Source organism: Brassica napus, chromosome C5 (assembly GCF_020379485.1).
Source record: "Brassica napus cultivar Da-Ae chromosome C5, Da-Ae, whole genome shotgun sequence".
In the NCBI taxonomy this organism is placed as follows: Eukaryota; Viridiplantae; Streptophyta; class Magnoliopsida; order Brassicales; family Brassicaceae; genus Brassica; species Brassica napus.
The window spans coordinates 18,764,872-18,784,508 of NC_063448.1; the positions used below are offsets into that span (position 1 = coordinate 18,764,872).

Here is a 19,637-nt window from a genome sequence, read left to right on the forward strand (position 1 = left end):
GATTGACTTTCCAACCATTGGCTAGAGCTACTTGAAGCACTGATCTGATAGTCGCCGGTTTCACCACCGGACTGAAGCTCTCCAAGAAGTCAATGCCCTGTTCCTGTGACTTTCCATTCGCAACTAACCGAGATTTATGCTTACGAAAAACACCATCAGCATCATATTTATGTTTATGTAACCATAAAGAGTGAACAATGTTTACATTTTTCAGTCTTGGAACCAAATCAAAAGTATGACTTTTAACAATGGCACTGTACTCATTATCCATAGAAGCATTCCAAAACAGGTCCCTTAAAGCAGCTTTTAGATTTTTAGGAAGAGGAGATTGTGTTTGAGCTAAAAGAGAAACGATCTGTTTTGGTTTGCGTATGCCAGACTTAGAACGAGTAGCCATTGAATGTCTTGGTTCCTTAGGTGCCGTAGTAGCAGTCTGAGGTGGCAACGATGGCGGCATAGCAGGAGGAGGCAATGCTGGTTGTTGAGTTTGTTGGAGAATTTGTTTAAACATAGGTGAAGCCTCAGTGAGATCATCAAGGAAATCATAATTCTTATCTGATGAGACAGAGGAATCACGATATGGAAAAGTCGTCTCGTCGAAGTTGACATGACGTGAGAGAATGATTTTTCTTGTGGATAGGTCGTAACACCTGTACCCTTTGTGATTCATTGGGTAACCTAGAAAAATACATTTTGATGATCGAGGAGAGAGTTTTGTAGTGTGAGGATGATTTAGGTTTGGGTAACAAAGGCAGCCAAATACTTTGAGATGTGAGTAAGAGGTAGGCTTTTTGAAGAGAGTGGAGAAGGGTGTTTGGTTATTGATCGCTTTAGAGGGTAAGAGATTGATAGTGTGGACTGCTGTGTGCAGAGCCTCAACCCAAAAAGAAGGAGGAAGAAGGGCTTGAAAGAGGATACTTCTGATAGCATTGTTTATTGTCCGTATCATTCTCTCAGAGCGTCCGTTTTGTTGGGACGTGTAAGGACAAGAGAATCGAAAAATGATACCCTTTGAAGCAAAGAAGTCATGGAACTGATTGTTGTTGAACTCACTGCCATTATCACATTGAAGAGATTTAACGTCAGCATGAAACTGAGTTTTAACATAAGTGTAGAATTGAAGAAATTTTGAAAACACTTCATGTTTGTGTCTGAGAGGGAAAACCCATACAAAGTGAGAGTATTGGTCGAGAAACAGAACATAATACCGAATGCCGCTAGGAGAAGTGATAGACATCCATAAGTCTGAGTGTATAATATCAAAAGGTGCAGTGACAGTTGTATCTGAAGAAAAAAAAGAGTGTTTGATATTTTTTCCCAGTTGACATGCATTGCAGAGAACAGTCATGTCTCTTTTATTACAAGAAAAAGCTTGAGAAGAAAGTAAAAAATTCAAAGTTTGATTGCAAGGATGAGCAAGCTGGCCGTGCCAGATGCTCGAAGAAGCAGCAAGAAGAGCAGAGTGATGTTGAATCACATTATTGTTTGAAGGGAAGAGAGGGTAGAGATCACCCGTACTGTCACTGCGGAGAATCCTCCTCTGAGTTCGAAGATCCTTCATAGAAAAACCGAAAGGATCAAACTCAATAGAACAAGAATTATCTTTGGTGAATTTTCTCACAGAGATCAGATTTTTATTTATGGCAGGAGTAACAAGCACAGTATTAAGTTGAAGAGGACGAGAAGAAGTAGAGAAAGATGTGGAACCCGTTTTAGTGATATGAATTTTATTTCCATCAGCTGTTATGATTGATTTTCCATTGCCAGAGTTAAAAATCGACTTTAGATTACCTGCCGTGTTTGCAAGATGTGCAGTAGCCCCCGAGTCCATGTACCATTGGCCATCACTTGGATCCATGAGAGTCATCGTGTTGAAAGCTGAAGCGAATACCATTGTCAGAATCATTCTTTGATTTGTAACCGCTTGTTGTTGGTTCTGTTTGGTGAACATGTGTGGTCGTGGACCGAGGATTCCAGGCTGCTGCATCTGCTGTGGTTGTTGACTCCAGTTGTTGAACGGCTGTTGTGGCCACATCGGATAACTCGCAGTCCAGAAAGGAGCATTCCACTGCTGTGGTTGTGGTCGCTGGTTGTTGTAGTTACCCCGTCCACGCCCGCGATTCTTCTTTGTTCCTCTATTTTGATAGACCTTCTGCGGTTGTTGCTGTTGTGAAGCGTGTGCGCCACGTTGATCTGAAGCAAGCAGAACCTTCTCTGAAGATGTTGTGTTATCCTTGGTCACACGCTTGCCTTTGTCAAGTCTTTCTTCCTCGAGCATAAGCATGGAACGTGCTTTATCATAGGTAGGAAAAGGCTGACGGTGCATTATGACATTGATGATGTTGTCGTACTTTGATCCAAGACCATTTAGGATGTACATAACCAATGTCCGTTCAGAGATAGGTGCGTCGACGTTGGCTAATAGATCCGCAATTGACTTAAGCTCTTGACAATAAGTATGAACCGTTAGGTCTCCCATTACCTTTGTGCGGAGATCGTGGTCCAATCGTATTGCTCTAGCCTCCTTATTGTTTCTGAAGAAGTTCTGAATGCGATCCCAGATCTCTTTTGCGGTACCTACGGTTTTGAATGTTGCTTTGAACAAGTCTTTGGAAAGGGTCCCATACAACCAGAGTTTTACGAGACCATCTTTTTTGATCCAGGCCTGGTCATTATCGTCTGCAGGTAGGAGCGTTCCATAAAGATGCCCTGAGACATCGAAACTTTGACAGTGGGTGAGAAAGAGTTCTCTCCACGCATCATAGTTATGATCGTCAATATCAAGAATTAGGGGTATGTGGCTCTTGATATTTGTGACGCCATAGGGGCGTTCCAGGATTGAAAGGGTAGGAGCCGCCATGGACGTAAAGAATAGAGAAGGGAAGAGACGTGATGAGCGAGAAGAAGAAGAGAAATTGAGAAGATAGGTTCATAATCGTTGATTATAACCCTCTGATACCATGTAAGCAAATGAGTTCCCCTTAAATGTTCAGTATATTGATAAGCGACATATATAGTCGAGACTGTTACAACAGTAAGGATATTCCCTAGAATATAGGAAGTACATAATCTTTACAAGATATGCTATCTAACAATCTTCTCAAAGTATTAGCAAGTCATCAAAAAGTGTTCCAATCAACTAAACAATGTTTTGATACATCCTGCCTAACAATCCATGACTGAGGTATTGCACCAAAGGTCTCACAAAAGAATCCAATTTCTTCTCCGACCACTAGATTGTTATGGGTGCTGATTAATTAAACTTCCGGCCCATATTCCGGTTCCCACCACCACGACTAAAGATATTCTGGTGAATCCTTACGGCTTATCAAAATCCCATCCATCACGTAGACTATTAACACATGACTCAGTCAAATAAACGTTGTTTTTCTGGGCATTCTTTCTAATAGTTTAGGGTTGTATGTATATTGTCATGAGGGCAAGGCCGGAAACCCCTCGGTTCTAGAATATGAATTCCACAAAATTTATTTGTTTGACCAGACGACATATTGGATACTGTTTTACGCCTCATTTAAAAATGAAATACTCTCTAGGACACATTTTTACTTTCAAGTTACACATAAATACACTTCTCACATGTCACACACTTTTTCTATGTGTAATGTCTTCCACAACCTCAACTAACAATAACAAACCATAAGCTACTTTCCACACAAAAAGATAAAAAATTTTAAAAAAACAATTAAAAATATCACATGTCCTCGATAAATCCAAAAGTTTCATCTCTCTCCTATCTCAAATTTGTTTTCCCAAACCTATTTCATTCAACTTGATCTCTTAGTTTATTAATTGTATAAAAAATCTGAGACCACCACCGTGTTCCTCTCGGCGAAACGAAGCCGTAGCTCCAAACCACGCCTCAAACAGAGCTCGGACGCGTCCATGAAAAACTTCACCTGTCGAATATAATTTTGACTCGATCTCTCAGTTCGTTGACCGTATCAAAATTATGAGACCATCACCGTATTCCTCTAAACGAGACGAAGCCGTAGCCGCCGACCACGCCTCAAACGGAGCTCAGACGCACCCGTAATCGCCATGAAAAACTTTGCCATAATAATCACCTAATCGCCACCGGAAGCATTAATAGATCCAAAAGATTGGTAAAATTTATACAACATTTAGCTTTGTAAGATTTGGTTAGTGGACACCATCAACGTTTAGGATTTAAAAAATGTGTTCGGTGTTGGTGCGGCGTTGTTATCCACAATGTATCTTTCGGTGTAATAATTTTCTCTTATGATTTGTATATAAGAGATTTTCTATGTTTTTTCATCCATCCATGTCCACATTTTTTTGTTCATGTATGTTTTTTACATGTCCACAATGTCAAAAAAGCCAATAGAAACATAAGATAGAATAAAGAATAATAATAATATAAATAAAAAACCAACTAAACTAAATGTTGTTGCATTTACGTTGGTATATATATATATATATATCATTAAGTTTGGTCCCCACAAACTAGACAGCTAAAAAATCCCACTTGTTCAAGGTTTCCGTTCGCCACGAGAAGGGCATTTCTGTCCTAAATACACATTGAAAACTAAAAATGTGCTTCTCCAGCAGCATGTGTCTTATGTTGTAAGGAAAGTCAAAATGTGTCCTAATAGGTAATGCACTCTTTAAAAATCTGAAGCTGAACTATTTGTGGATACTGTTCTTCTGGATGACTAGTTGTGATTCAGCCCAAACACCCGATCAATAATTTATTTTATATATTTACTCTACATATATTTACTACTCTATAAAATCTTTAGATTGTAAATTTGTATAGTTTAAAATAGCATCTATATATTTGAGGGCAGACCCTGCATGTCTAAGAGGACTCCAAGTAATACCACTACTTATCTTTCCAATTCACATATCTTGCTTCTTAGTTTCCATTTCCACTATAAGTCTAAGTGTACCTAGGACACTTAGACTTATAAGTGTGCTAACTCCTTGATCAATCTCTTGCCTTCCAAGGTACTAAGAGACAACAAGAGTCCTTTTGAATTGCTTCACAACAAAGCTCCTCTGTACACTGTGTTGAGAGTCTTTGGATGCAAGTGTTTCCCTTATCTTCAACCATATATGACTAACAAGATGGATCCCAAGTCCTTAACGTGTGTCTTTGTGGGGTACAATGAGAAGTATAAGGGCTATAGGTGTTTCTACCCACTCACAGGAAAGGTTTTCATCAGTCGCCATGTGCTGTTTGATGAAAGTTCCTTCCCATTTGCTGATATATACAGCAGGTTCCACAAATCAAGTCAATCTGCTCTCTTAAAAGCTTGGAGATCAGCTACAATTCAGTTGCCTACTGTACCAGAGGTAGCATCAGTTCCTCAAGAGGATCTTCCTGCACGAACAGTGGTTACAGAAGCAGCAACTCCATCAGCTCCGGTCACTCCACAACATCACACTAATGATGAAGACAACAATGAAGAGGTACCAGTTCAACAAGTAGCAGAACCACAAGCCGCTTTGCCAGTTCATCAGATGACTACAAGAGCTAAAGCAGGGATCATCAAACCAAATCCGAAATATGTCTTGTTCACTGTCAAGGATGACTTCACAGAACCAAAGTCAGTGAAAGCAGCACTGAAGCATCCTGGATGGAATAATGCCATGGGAGTTGAGATGAACAATATGGAAGAAACAAAAACTTTTGAGCTTGTTCCACCAAGTGAAGAACAGAATCCTCTTAGCTCTCAGTGGTTATATAAGACGAAGTATGATGCTGATGGGAATCCTCTGAGACTTCGAGCAAGACTTGTTGCAAGAGGAAATGAACACGAAGAAGGCATTGATTACTATGAAACGTTCAGCCCAGTGGTACGTACAGCTACAATAAGAACAGTGCTACATATTGCTGTTACAAAGAAGTGGCCTCTGAAACAGCTTGACGTTCAAAATGCTTTTCTTCACGGGGACTTGAAGGAAACAGTTTACATGTCTCAACCACAGGGCTTTGTGGACAAGGACAAGCCAGACTACGTTTGGAAGCTAAAGAAAGCCATCTATGGCCTCAAACAAGCTCCAAGAGCCTGGTTTGACAAGTTCAGTTCTTTTCTACTCGAATTTGGGTTTCAATGCAGCTTCCCTGATCCTTCCTTATTCATCTATCATCAGGGAACAGACGTGCTTTACCTATTACTGTACGTTGATGATATGATACTGACTGGCAACAATGACCAGCTTGTGAATCAGCTTCTGCAACAACTAAACAAAGGCTTCCAAATGAAGGATTTGGGGGATGTTCATTATTTTCTTGGAATCCAAGTGCATCATCACTCTGACTGCTTGTTCCTAAATCAGTCCAAATATGCAAAAGATCTCCTAGTCACAGCAGGAATGAGTGATTGTGCTCCTATGCCTACTCCGCTACCGTTAAAGCTCGACAAAGTTCCTGGTCAAGATGAAGTGTTTGTTGATGCATCACACTTCAGAAGTCTGGCGGGTAAACTGCAGTACTTAACTCTGACGAGGCCAGACATACAGTTCTCAGTAAACTTCATATGTCAAAGAATGCATGCTCCAACTCAGTCAAACTACAACCTTCTCAAGCGCATCCTACGATACATAAAAGGAACACTTGAAATGGGCATAAGCATAAAAGCAAACACTGATTCTACTCTGCTCTGCTATAGTGATAGTGACTGGGCTGGGTGTAAAGAGACACGACGATCTACGGGAGGATTCTGTACTCTTCTTGGCTCCAATGTGATCTCCTGGTCCTCAAAACGTCATGAAACTGTCTCCAAGTCTTCAACTGAAGCAGAGTATAGGACGATGTCGCTTGCTACTTCAGAGGTGGTGTGGTTGCAAAACCTACTCCGTGTGATGGGACTTCAACAACAACGAACTCCACTTCTCCTCTGTGACAACTTGTCAGCGGTGTGCCTCACCGCAAACCCCATGTTTCACAAGCGCACAAAGCACTTTGATGTGGACTATCACTATGTGCGAGAGAGAGTTGCACTCAAGGCACTTGAAGTTAAGCACATTCCTGCGTCCCTCCAGCTAGCTGATGTGTTCACTAAGTCTCTTGGGCAAGAAGCATTCTTCAAACTTAGAGACAAACTTGGAGTCTCACTTCCTCCGCCTCCAAGCTCGAGGGGGTGTATAAGTCTAAGTGTACCTAAGACACTAGACAAGCCAGAGGCTTCGGAATCAGCGAGTGGGCCGAGCTCTCAAATGCAAGATACGAGGCCCACCAACTCAACATCACTAGCCGTTAACACTCCAGCTGTGTGTATCAGTCCAAGGATCAGTACACGACTTTGTCGTGATCAAGCCATCAGGAAGCCAGCTCACAAAACGCCAGCACACGATGCCTTTACCTTTAACAGATTTGGTTGTCTAGATTCATGTGAGGTAATGTGCTAACGTGAGCATTAGGGTTGAGGTGAGTGTCCTATATATGTGAGGCTCAGCCGCATTGTAATGGTGCTTAAGTTGAATGAAAATGAGTTCAGTATATCTTGCATCTCCTTCTTGTTTCCTGTGATTCACATCCACCATCTCTATCTCTCTTTCTCTCTCAAAAGACAAACAAGAAAAAAGTGGAAGATGCAAGAACTTCCAGATTGCTTGTACGAGGGAAAGCAACCAACCTTAATCACTCCATCTTCTCCCACGCCAAATCACACTCTCTACCTTTCCAACCTCGACGACCATCATTTTCTCAGATTCTCTATCAAGTACCTCTACCTTTTCCAAAAGTCTCCCTCCTCTCTAACCCTCAAAGATTCTCTATCTAGGGTGCTAGTCGATTACTACCCGTTCGCTGGTCGGATCAAGGTCTCTGCCGACAAGACCAAGCTCGAGGTTGACTGTAATGGGGAGGGGGCAGTTTTCGCAGAAGCTTCCATGGATATAACTCGTCAAGAGTTTCTTGAAATTTCACGCAAACCAAAAAGCTCTTGGACGAAGCTCTTGTTTAAGGTTAAAGCTACCGGTTTCTTGGATATCCCTCCTCTTATCATACAGGTTCCTTTTCCTCCTTTTATCTCCGTATTTCAATTCCCTATATATTATTTGAGAAGCATTACAACTTCTTTTTGTACCCACATGTCATCACTAGAATGATTCTTAGAATCATTAGAGAAATATGTTGGTCCATCTAATTATATAATAAGCTTTTTATTAAACTCACAATAAACTCATCATTAATGTACTTTATTATTTCCTTAAATAAAATTTGCGGAATTGCCTAATGTGGCTAAAGTATATATGACAATTAATGAATTTGTATAATAAAGATTTGATAAAAAATAGTGTATCTTCTATCATATTTGTTTAACTTTAAACTATTAAATAAATTAAACAACCACAATAACCATGTAATAAAAATTTAGATTTTTATGTATATTTTATATTTTGAATTTTTACAAACGGCTATAAATTACTAAAACTGTTAAAAGTCTCACATTTAAATTTTATGATCCCATGGTTTAAAATTTTTGTTATGACAAAATACAAATGATTACAAAATTATATAAGTAAAAAGTCTAATTTAATTAATTATTAAGATTAATATATATATATATATATATATCATTTTAAATTAAACTATACACCATGTAAAATACAATATTTTAGTTTCAAAATTCACTTTGAACAATTTTTTTGATAAAAGTTTTGAACGATAATTGACAATTTATTTTTTTAAAAAATTATAAATTACTAAAACTATTAATCCCACAATGAAAATTTTGTTATCAGTAATTTAATTTTTTTTCTATAAAAGATACAAATGATCGAAAAAACTATATGAGTAGAAATCATCATTTAATAGACATTAATATTTAAAATATACTGAAATATATTATCTATGTTAGTATCATTTAAATTTAATAACATATCCTATCAAATATAAAAAAAGATATTTTTTGGATATTGCACCAATTTAATTATATATTTAATAGTTACTGACTTTTAATTATTTAATATATATTTATTATTTCATAATATGTAAAAATATTTAATACATAAAATAACTTTTATATATAATGTTGATCCCGCGTAAGGCGCGGATCTTAACCTAGTTATTATTTATTTTTCTTGCTTAGAAACTTGATTTCGATATCAAAATCATGCATAACTTAAAACGTTTCCATACATATTATTTGATACTTTGTAAACAGACCATTTATTCCTTTTATGATGGGGATAATTGTATAGCTCGAATAATGTAGATGTCATAAAGTTAGATGGATCGGCTAGTAAAACAAAAAAAAATCCAGATGTATATGATCCTCAAGAAATAAAACTAACAGTTTATATTGGTTATTTTTTTCCTGACTCCTAAATTGATTCGGCTACTTTATTCTTTTCAAATAAGAAATGCATATTTTTTAGGCTGTGCATAATGCATTTGATGTCTGAATGATATAAAATCTTTTCCTACCACATTTTTCCTTAAAATATGTGAACTTTAATATAGAGATTTGATAAATGTCATCAGAATAATAATAATAAATCAAAAAGTGTCGTAAATAGAGAGTTTAGAAACTGAATATTTTTGTGTGATTATTAATGATCAAGGGGGTTCCTTTATATAAGGATTACAAGAAGAAGATAAATGGAAAATATCCAAAACCTAAACTCATTATGATTAGGAAAACTACTAATACATAATAATGGTAAGATTACATCTACTAGGAAAAGGAAAAGGTTTCTTTTTCTCCAAGCTTTGTGGCCGCCTTTTCTCTCTCCTGAAGTCGTCTCTCTCTCCTCTCTCTAGGCTTCGGCCATCTCTCCATCTTCTAGGTATTGGGCCGGTCTCGGTCCGGGCCTGGTTAATGGCAATCCACTCCATGATTTATAACACTCCTCCTTGGATGCCATAACCATACAGGATCTGTATTACGCTTCATGTTGCCTCATTAAAACCTTATCAGAAAAACCCAGTGGGACAAAACCATGATGAAGGAAAAAGAGTACAACACGCACTACTCCCCCTGATGTGAACCTCAGTGTAGGTTCTACATTCTACGCATCTTGGTGCGTGATATTTCCTGTATGTATAGGATGGGAGTATTCGGCCAAGTTCATCACTAAGCCGTATCTAGACCACTTCGACCTCTTAGGTCGTTTCACATGTCTTTTGACATCGAGTGTCCCGGTAAAGCATATGTGCTAAGCAATGTGAATCACATTGTCCTCGGAGATCACTATTGGGTCTTTGCAAATCGTGTTTGCATATGTCCATAGTCTAGACGTGATCGTCTACTCTTAACTCTTTACTATGGTCGGATAAACCAAGTACTCATGGACAATGTACTAAGCATGGTTATCATGAACCTATTTCTCGGTGTATCTTCTATACACAGATGTATATCAATGGCTTTATAATCTTACCATACTATGGCTTATTGGCCAGAACATATTCATGATCCATACATATGGTCATCGATCTTTCTTGCTTTAGGCAATACCATATGTATTTATCTCGGACATTGCAGTCCTTTATCCATCTTTTGATGGTGTCTCATGACCTCTGTTGCTGTGGATTATATCACATGCTGAAATATATATTATTAGGTCATAGATCTCGGCTCTCACAAGCTTATGGATTACAATACATTTGTATCCGGTTGATCTTTTGTCTCTACCAGCCCGTGATCAAGAAGAAGGGTCAGACGCCTTTTAGTCATAAAAGGCGGACGCGTCTAGTAGATGAGCAAGACGTTCTTTGCTGAAGAGCCGGACGCCCTTAGACGGACAGAGTCGGACATCTTTAGTTTGAAAGGCCGGGGCCGTACGCTTTTGGTCGGACACCCACATAGATTTATTCTATGCGTACTAACCTCTTTTAGGTTTAGTATAATCACAAGGAATTTCAAATATATGGACTGTATTGGATTGTCTTTTATACAACTCCAAGATCAATGATCATGCGTGATCAATTTCTTTTATATACTATATGCATCTTCTTTAGATTTCAGTCCATGAATCAGCTTAGGAACGAAGTTGTTCTTTCATCTTATCCAGTGATTCATATGCTGCTTACTACATCATTTGTATCTAATTTCTTTTCTTATGACCAGACCATTTTCAATTTCGAAAATCTGTAGCAGCATCCACCACATAGGAGTTTATCTCCTTATAATATGTTCCTTTGATCTCTGTGAGTACCTTGCGTAACAAGCTATAATCTAATGCTGTTAAGTAGAAAGACATGAACACTCTTAGACCTCGTGAACATGTGTCTTCTCTCACGGTTTCTTTATCTCACAAGATCCATCTATTTCACTAGTTTATCAGATGGCGTTTCTGTATATGTATATGGCCAATACGCCCATCTTTCTTTTAGATACTTTGAACCTCCACGTTTTATCTTTTCTAATCTATATGATCTTTTATGATTGTATGAGTACTCATTCGTGGGTTCATGATCCTCGCTTATCTCTTTGTGTTCAGTGCTATAACTTTATGTATCTATTATACAAATGTGTGTGTGTGTCGACACTTTCATGTGGTTCCATTATGTTCCAGACATGATCTGATCACATTGAGATTTCATTATCCAGGACCTTTGTTACCTAGTAGCTTGGCGTCCCAAGACTACATGGTTTGGTACCTTAGATGTGTAGCTGCGCAGCCTTTTCTCAATGTCTGGTATGGTTTCTCTTATAATCTCGGATCTGTATTCTATGCACCATTTTTCTATCCGAGATTCCTTTATCTTATGGAACACTTGGTCTGTCTTGTATAGACTCTATAGCAACTTGATTATGTCTATTCTAGGACATTCATTTGGTGCTAAGCTGGTTAGTTATTTCTCGGGTCAGTGTCTGACATTTCGATTAGCTTCTCAATTAGCTAGCTTTATATAATCTTTCTTTGGGCGTCTTAAATCATAATCTCTAGTCCGAAGATCTTTGCCAAGACAATGATGGTTAAAACCATTCATACTTTTAACATTCTTTATCCAGCTTATAATCTTTCTCCTTTAATATTCGGATTCATTTGATCATGCAATCCGTACCTGGCCACTATTTTGATCACCCATGTTTTGGCTCTCGGTCCTTTTTATTTCGTGGAGAAGATCTTATTCTTATATATTCCCAATCCTCTTCTGAGGCTCCATCTTAGACGGCACATGTATGTAAGTGGTAGTTTATTCAAAATCTCTTAAGATGGTGTATGTCTGGTTTTATGACCCGTATTCAATATGAGATGGGAATATCTATGCTCACTTATATGGCCTGATGCATATTATCATTCTATACATGTAAAACATAATGTCTCCAAGCTTATAGACTTTAGAATCTTAGTCTTATAGATAATGGCCCCTCTGGCCGGTTATGGCCCTTGCGGCCGACCTGTTCATAACATGGTCTCTTTGGCCGAGTAATGGCCTTATGGTTTGGCCGTCCTAAACATGGTTTTAGGCCATAGTAGTACACGAGGCTGGTTATTGCCTTTGCGGCCGAAGGCCGTTGTCTCTCATGGCCTTTATTGTTTGGCCGTTATAGTAGTACACGAACTTGTAGTATTGATCATGGGTTTATCCTCTCTCCCCCTCATGACCATACTATAAGGTCATGGTGCTTGGGACAATTAAGCCTAATGAGTTTCCCTTTGTGTACATGTTTCACAACGTGAGATCTTTTACGGGATAACTCTGTGCCTTTTCAATCTTTGCATCAAGTTTAGACTTTAGGATGGCTAATCCTATCATGCCATATAGTGTAAAATTTCGTGGTGTATCTCAATATGGTTACCACATCTCTTGCATCTTTATCATACTGACCTGTAGCATAGTTTTGATCAGTAGAGATCATAGGTATAGTCTCGACCATTTTCTTTCAAGGTTTTAGGCGTTTTTATTAAAATCTAAAGGAATTTGTTTCCTTCCTTACCCATTGTTTCTACTTGGAAACCATATTATCATAACTCAATGGGTCACATATTATTGGGTGTGTATAATGCCTTATAGGGAATGCCTTAGCCATAGTTTCTTTACTATGCTTACTATACCCCTTTCATGATTTCTTACTTGGTATTATGCTCTTTAGGCAAAAATAGAATCATTCATATGTTCAAGTAAGATCAGGCAAGATAATGAATTCAAAACCAATTCCATTGTATATGTAAAATCGTGAATGACAATTGGGTTAAAGCAAATCACAAATCAAGGACTTTAAAATAAAATTATGCCGAGATCCTTTTAGTTAAATAGATAAGCTGGCCTGTCCATCTATTGCATTGGACACGGCTGCCTTGGATTCATCTTGATCCATTTCCTCAGGATATTTCATCTCACTGCTTTTCTTTAGTACCTTGTCATTCTCAATCACCGTTAGGCAAGAGATCAGGTCATTGTAAGTGGTAGAACCTCTTTCTATGTAGATATGTTTTGACAACAAATCTTCTGGATGGAATGTGGAGTATGTCTTGAATAGACAATCATTATCTGTTACCTCTTCTCCACATAATCTCAGTTGGTACACGACCCTGGACAAGGCAAAGTGAAACTCGGCCACTGTCTCAAAGTCTTGGAATCTGAGACTCATCCATTCATGTTTGACCTTTGGTAATAATACCATAGTGTATCTGGACTTTAATTCTGTCCAAGGGTCACGAGGATTCTCAATATGTAGAGACTGATTTCTCAGTTCCTTAGTGAGATGATGGCGCATTATTGTAATGGCTCTTAACTTTTGACTTTCAATTTCATCATTTCTTTCAATGATACATTTCCCGAGTCCTTTAGACTTCAGGGCAATTTGAATGGCATAATCCAGGGGTTCAAATCTCGGCATCTGAAATCATATTATCAATCAATTCATTGTTTTAGAATTCTTGCAACCAATTTAAATAATCAGTGCATATGATTTCATAAGTCTCTCTATAACGCTTAGGCCATACGGCTTTGCATTGTGATGCTTATACCTCACGGCCATTATAAGATACAACGATCTTAAGGATCGGATCATGATGCAATCCGGTTTATATAACCATCCGGATACTAGGCCACACGGTCACTTTGATATTCACTAAGCCACACGGCTTTTAATCAATCAAGGGCACAAGGCCGCAAGTGTGAGCAATGCATTAGGCTACACGGCCGTTTGGTATGTTTCGTAACACAATGTCACACAATCCATATCAATTAAGTTTACCAATCTCAAGGTTGGTAATGTTTCAGCTAGATTTTAGAATCAAGTAATCTAGCAACCTAACTCCATTCAATATGTAAATATTCATAATCCTTAAATCAATCTTTCAAACAATGTGAGATTTAAGTTTTTCAAAGCCTTTAGGAATTTCAAACGAGATTAAGGGTTTCAAGGCCTTAAGGATTTCGAATTTTGAGATTAGATCGATCAATCTTAAAATCTCAGATCAATCAATCAAACAATCAAACAATTTAGAAACCTCAATGATCAATAGATCAGATGAAGTCAAAACTGATTTAAGCTTTTAGGGTTTCTAGGGTTTTCTATTTGATCATTAGATCATTAGGATTTTGAGATTCAAAACCTATTAAGGTTCGATTTTAATTGATTTAATCAATCTCAATGCGGATATCGAACTTAAGATAATGAGCTTCGATTTACTCATTAGGGATTGATCTATTATCCTAGGTTTTCGATTAGGATTTTATGGTTCCAATTAGTTTCAAGCAATCCAAATTCGGTATGGGTTCTCTAAAGGATTTTGAATTACCTCAACCTTAAGTAGGGTTGAATGGACCACCAATATGAGAAGAACCGTGAGCTGGTAAAGCTTGAGATCGTCAGTTCATGGTCATGTTATGGATCGCGAACATCTTTGTGTTGAGATCTTTGCACCAACTCCTCTCAGCTCATAAAATAAAAACAAGGAGTATTAGATTACATGAACACCATAATTTGAATAAGATATCATCAAACAACTAAGGTATGATAAACTTATCTTTCACAGGATTTTAATTTGGCTAGAAAATCTTGTTGCTTCGGATTAGGGTTCCAAAAGATCAAGACGGTGCCGCGTATTGTTTCTGCGAGTGTGGGCCCGTATTAGATTGGATTGACGAACGGTTTGCGCTGATAGATTTGTCTCGTCAAGAGCTTAAATTTGATATGTGGCTCGTCATCTGGTTCCTCAGGGTTTGAGAGATAGATCGATTTTAAGTTACGCCTGGATTAGGGTTTATGTGTGACGGATTTTAGGTTAGGTTTTGTCTCAAGGTTTTGGAGTCTATCGTGCTGATAACGTGCTGTAAATAGAGAGTTTAGAGGCTGAATATTTCTGTGTTATTATTAATGATCAAGGGGGTTCCTTTATATAAGGATTACAAGAAGAAGATAAATGGAAAATATCCAAAACCTAAACTCACTAGGATTAGGAAAACTACTAATACATAATAATGGTAAGATTACATCTACTAGGAAAAGGAAAAAGTTTCCTTTTCTCCAAGCTTTGTGGCCGCTTTTTCTCTCTCCTGAAGTCGGCTCTCTTTCTCCTCTCTCTAGGCTTCGGCCATCTCTCCATCTTCTAGGTATTGGGCCGGTCTCGGTCCGGACCTGGTTAATGGCAATCCACTCCATGATTTATAACAAAAAGGAGATCTGGTGGATAAAAAAGAATTGAAGGGCACATAGAGAATAACATGTCTATCTATCTATGGTTCTATATTACTCTTTTTCGTTTCTTGGTAACAAAGAAGATCAAAACCTCTTTTACTTGCCTAGTTTTTTAACAAGTGTGTTCAACTGATGCTATGGACTACACATATGGACTTTTCTCCACATATTCAAATGATATCCAAATTATAACATCATATCTGTATGACAACACATATTTAGTATCGTGTGGTTGATTTAGACTAGTAGACCACCCATGGGGTTAACTTATATTGGTTTTGCATTGACTCATATTAGCTCTTAAACTATTATTTGAATTCAATGCAATAGAAAAAGGTTAAACATAGAAAACCTTATGAATTTGTTGATTTATGACACAGGTCCGTTGCGGAGGTATGATCCTCTGCACTGCGATCAATCATTGCCTTTGTGACGGCATCGGCACATCGCAGTTCCTACATGCATGGGCCCATGCCAACACCACCAGTGCTCCGCTTCCCATCCAACCGTTCCACTCTCGACACATGTTAGAACCACGAGATCCACCGCATGTCACACACTCACATCCCAGTTTCACCTGGACCACCGTAAACAAAACCTCCACCTTCAACATTTGCAAGTATTTACAGTCCCAACCACTGGCTCCCACCACTCTTACCTTCACACCATCCCTTATCATACGCTTAAAGAAAACATGCGCTCCCTCGCTAGAATGCACCACGTTCGAGGCACTAGCGGCTCACACATGGTGCTCTTGGGCTCGATCTCTTGACTTGCCGTTGACCATGCAGGTCAAACTTTTGTTCTCTGTCAATATGAGGAAAAAGCTGACTCCAGAACTTCCCCAAGGGTATTATGGTAACGGATTCGTGCTAGCTTGCGCCGAGAGAAAAGTACAACACCTAGTCAATGGTAATATTTACCACGTGGTAAAATTAATACAAGACGCGAAAACGAGAATCACCGACGAGTATGTAAGATCAACGATAGATTTACTGGAGGATAAAACTGTAAAAACAGACGTCTCAAAAAGTTTGGTTATTTCACAATGGGCGAGATTGGGATTAGAGGATTTGGATTTTGGAGGAGGAAAACCAATGTATATGGGTTCTTTGACGAGTGACATCTACTGTTTATTTTTGCCGGTGACCGGAAACTGTGACGCCATTAGTGTTCAGGTGTCCTTGCCGGAGGATGTTTTGAGGAGGCTGGAGTATTACATGGTTAAGTTTCTTGACGAAAAAGGTAAGATAGAAGCTAAAACTTTTGCATAATAAAGTTTATTTTCTTAACAGTTTCAATGATATATATATAAGTCTAAAGATCGTATGAACTCGATATAAAGAAACTCTTCTTTATCAGCTTAAGAATCACTCAAAGCTTAAGCACACAAAACACACAATCTCTAAAATTCTCACAAAGGTATGAAATCCTCTTGCAAATCTTTATATCGAGACTATATTTCCTAAACTCATTAGGAACACATATTTCCTTTTTTCTCTAATCCTATACTCATTAGGATTGGTGTAACTTAACTCCTAAGTTATCTTTATGTTTATCTCCAACATTCTCCCCCTTAAACTTAAAGTTAACTTCTTCCATATCTTGAACTCCAACGAAATCTTTCATTTCTTTGAACTTAATTCTTCCTAAAGCTTTGATGAGAATGTCTGCCTTTTGTTCTGCTCCCGGAACTTGAAGAACATCAACTTGTTCGTTCTCAATGCATTCTCGGATAAAGTGATAGCGCTTGTGTATGTGTTTGCTGCGGCCATGGAAGACTGGATTCTTTGTGAGTGCTATAGCTGATTTGTTGTCGAGGCGTATGACTACTTTCTGACTCGGCTTCTCGGTGATCTCTTCCAAAAGTTCCTGAAGCCATATGGCTTGTTTCGCTGCTTCGGTTGCAGCCATAAACTCAGCCTTGCATGATGATAGAGCTACAGTCTCTTGTTTCTGAGAACACCAAGTAATTGGGCAATCATTCAAGTAAAATATATGACCTGTGGTGCTTCTACCGTCGTCATCATCTATGTTATGGCTTGAATCACTATAACCTTTAATCTCGGTCGTGCTAGCTTTCTTGTAGACGAGGCCTAGCTTCGTTGTTCCTTTCAAGTACCTCAAGACCTGCTTTATAGCTGCGCCGTGAGAGTTTTTAGGATCATGCATATATCGTGATAGCAAACCGACGCTAAAGGCAAGATCAGGACGCATGTGGATTAGGTAACGCAAGCAACCTATCTTTCGCCGATAGTCTTTGGCGTCAATGCTTTCTTCCTTCTTTGCCCTCGAGAGCTTCAGACCAAACTCCATTGGTGTTTGAACAGAATTACACTCCTCCATTCTTGTTTCACATAGGATCTTCTTGGCATATCTCTCCTGCGACATAGTTATAATACCCTCCTCTTGACATACTTCGATACCGAGGTAGTAAGTTAACAACCCGAGATCACTCATCTCAAAGTTGTTTGACATCTCCTTCTTAAACTCAAGTATTTTTGCTGTTGAAGAACCTGTAACTAATAGGTCATCGACGTATAGTGCAACAAGCAAAGGATGCCCACTCTCTGTCTTGCGATACAAGGAAGGCTCTTTTGAGCATCATTTGAAGTTGAGTTTCTCAAGGACCTTGTTGAGCTTCTCATTCCATGCTCTTGGAGCTTGTCTCAGACCATACAAAGCTTTGTTAAGCTTGTATACCTTCTCTTCGTGCTCTGCGACTTCAAATCCTTCGGGTTGGCTTACATATACAACTTCTTTCAAGTCTCCATGAAGGAAAGCTGTTTTTACATCCAAATGGTGGATTTCCCATTCTTTAGAGGCTGCAAGGCTAATAAGAAATCTGACCGTCTCTATCCGAGCAACTGGCGCGAAGACTTCCTCAAAATCAATGCCACGTTGTTGAATGTAGCCTTTAGCCACTAATCTCGATTTATACTTGTTGATACTACCATCAGCGTTTCGCTTTATCTTGAAAATCCACTTTATACCTATTGGTTTTGCTCCTGGAGGCAAGTCGACGAGATCCCATGTGCCGTTCTTTACGATCGATTTGATTTCTTCCTCACACGCGTCACGCCATACCTTTTCCTCCATTGCTTCATTAAAGTCCCACGGTTCTTCATCTAGTAGCAACATAAGACGCTCTCCTTCTTCTTCAGCAAGGTAGATGTAGTCATCAAGATAGCCATGTGTTTTTCTGATTCGTGTTGACCGGCGACAAGGAGCTTCTGTTTCTTCATCGTCGTCTGATTGTTGCTCGAGATCCTCTTCGATTGTGTCTTCTTCTTCACGTTTGTCATCTTCTTTGCTAACTGTAGCAATGCCTGATCCATCTGTGATGTCTTGATTCTCATATCCTTTGAGCACAACTTTGAACATTCCCGGCTTCTCGACTTCACGACAATTGGTTTTGTTCCACTCCCATGCTCGTTCTTCATCAAAGATGACGTCTCTGCTTACCACTACTCTCTGTAGCGTCGGATCAAAGAGTCTGTAAGCCTTAGAACCAGGCTCAGTTCCAAGGTGCACAAGAGTACGAGACCTATTATCGAGTTTCTTTAGGTTTGATGCCTCTGTTTTAGCATAAGCGACGCATCCAAATACTCGGAGATGAGTGACATTCGGCTTTCTTCCTTTGAAAGCTTCATATGGAGTTTGTAGTGTCAAGGTCTTTGTTGCGATGCGGTTGATCAAATAAGTTGAATATCTCACAGCTTCCCTCCACAGATAATTTGGTACCTCCATATGCTTTAAGATACTCCTTGTCATCTCTAGCAAGGTTCTGTTACGCCTTTCCACTATTCCGTTCTGTTGTGGTGTGTAGGGAGCGGTTAAGTGGCGTTGTATTCCTGATACCTCGCAGAAGCTTTGAAACTCCTTGCTTGTGAACTCTCCTCCTCTGTCTGTCCTAAGCGTTTTGATTGTTGTACCAGTTTCTTGCTCCACTATTGACTTGAACCGTTTGAATTTCTCGAATGCTTCTCTTTTTTCTCTCAAAAGAATAGACTACATATAGCGTGAATGATCGTCTATCAGAACGAATAT

At 38.8% G+C, this 19,637-nt stretch overlaps 1 protein-coding gene across 1 annotated transcript; it reads left to right on the forward strand.

Moving 5' to 3' along the window:
* The first annotated feature begins 7,578 nt into the window (after positions 1-7,578).
* Positions 7,579-16,861, forward strand: LOC106384064 (alcohol acyltransferase 9-like). The gene is made up of 2 exons (XM_048757291.1): positions 7,579-7,998; positions 15,968-16,861. The coding sequence occupies exons 1-2, from the start codon at positions 7,579-7,581 to the stop codon at positions 16,859-16,861; spliced, it is 1,314 nt and encodes a 437-aa protein (XP_048613248.1).
* Positions 16,862-19,637: the final 2,776 nt, after the last annotated feature.

What these genes read in the sequence shown, in the direction of transcription:
- LOC106384064 (XM_048757291.1), top strand. Translation starts at nt 7,579, where the DNA reads ATGCAAGAACTTCCAGATTGCTTGTACGAGGGAAAGCAACCAACCTTA. An exon ending in TCCCTCCTCTTATCATACAG is followed by an intron (nt 7,999 to 15,967) that starts GTTCCTTTTCCT and finishes TTTATGACACAG; the next exon opens with GTCCGTTGCGGAGGTATGAT.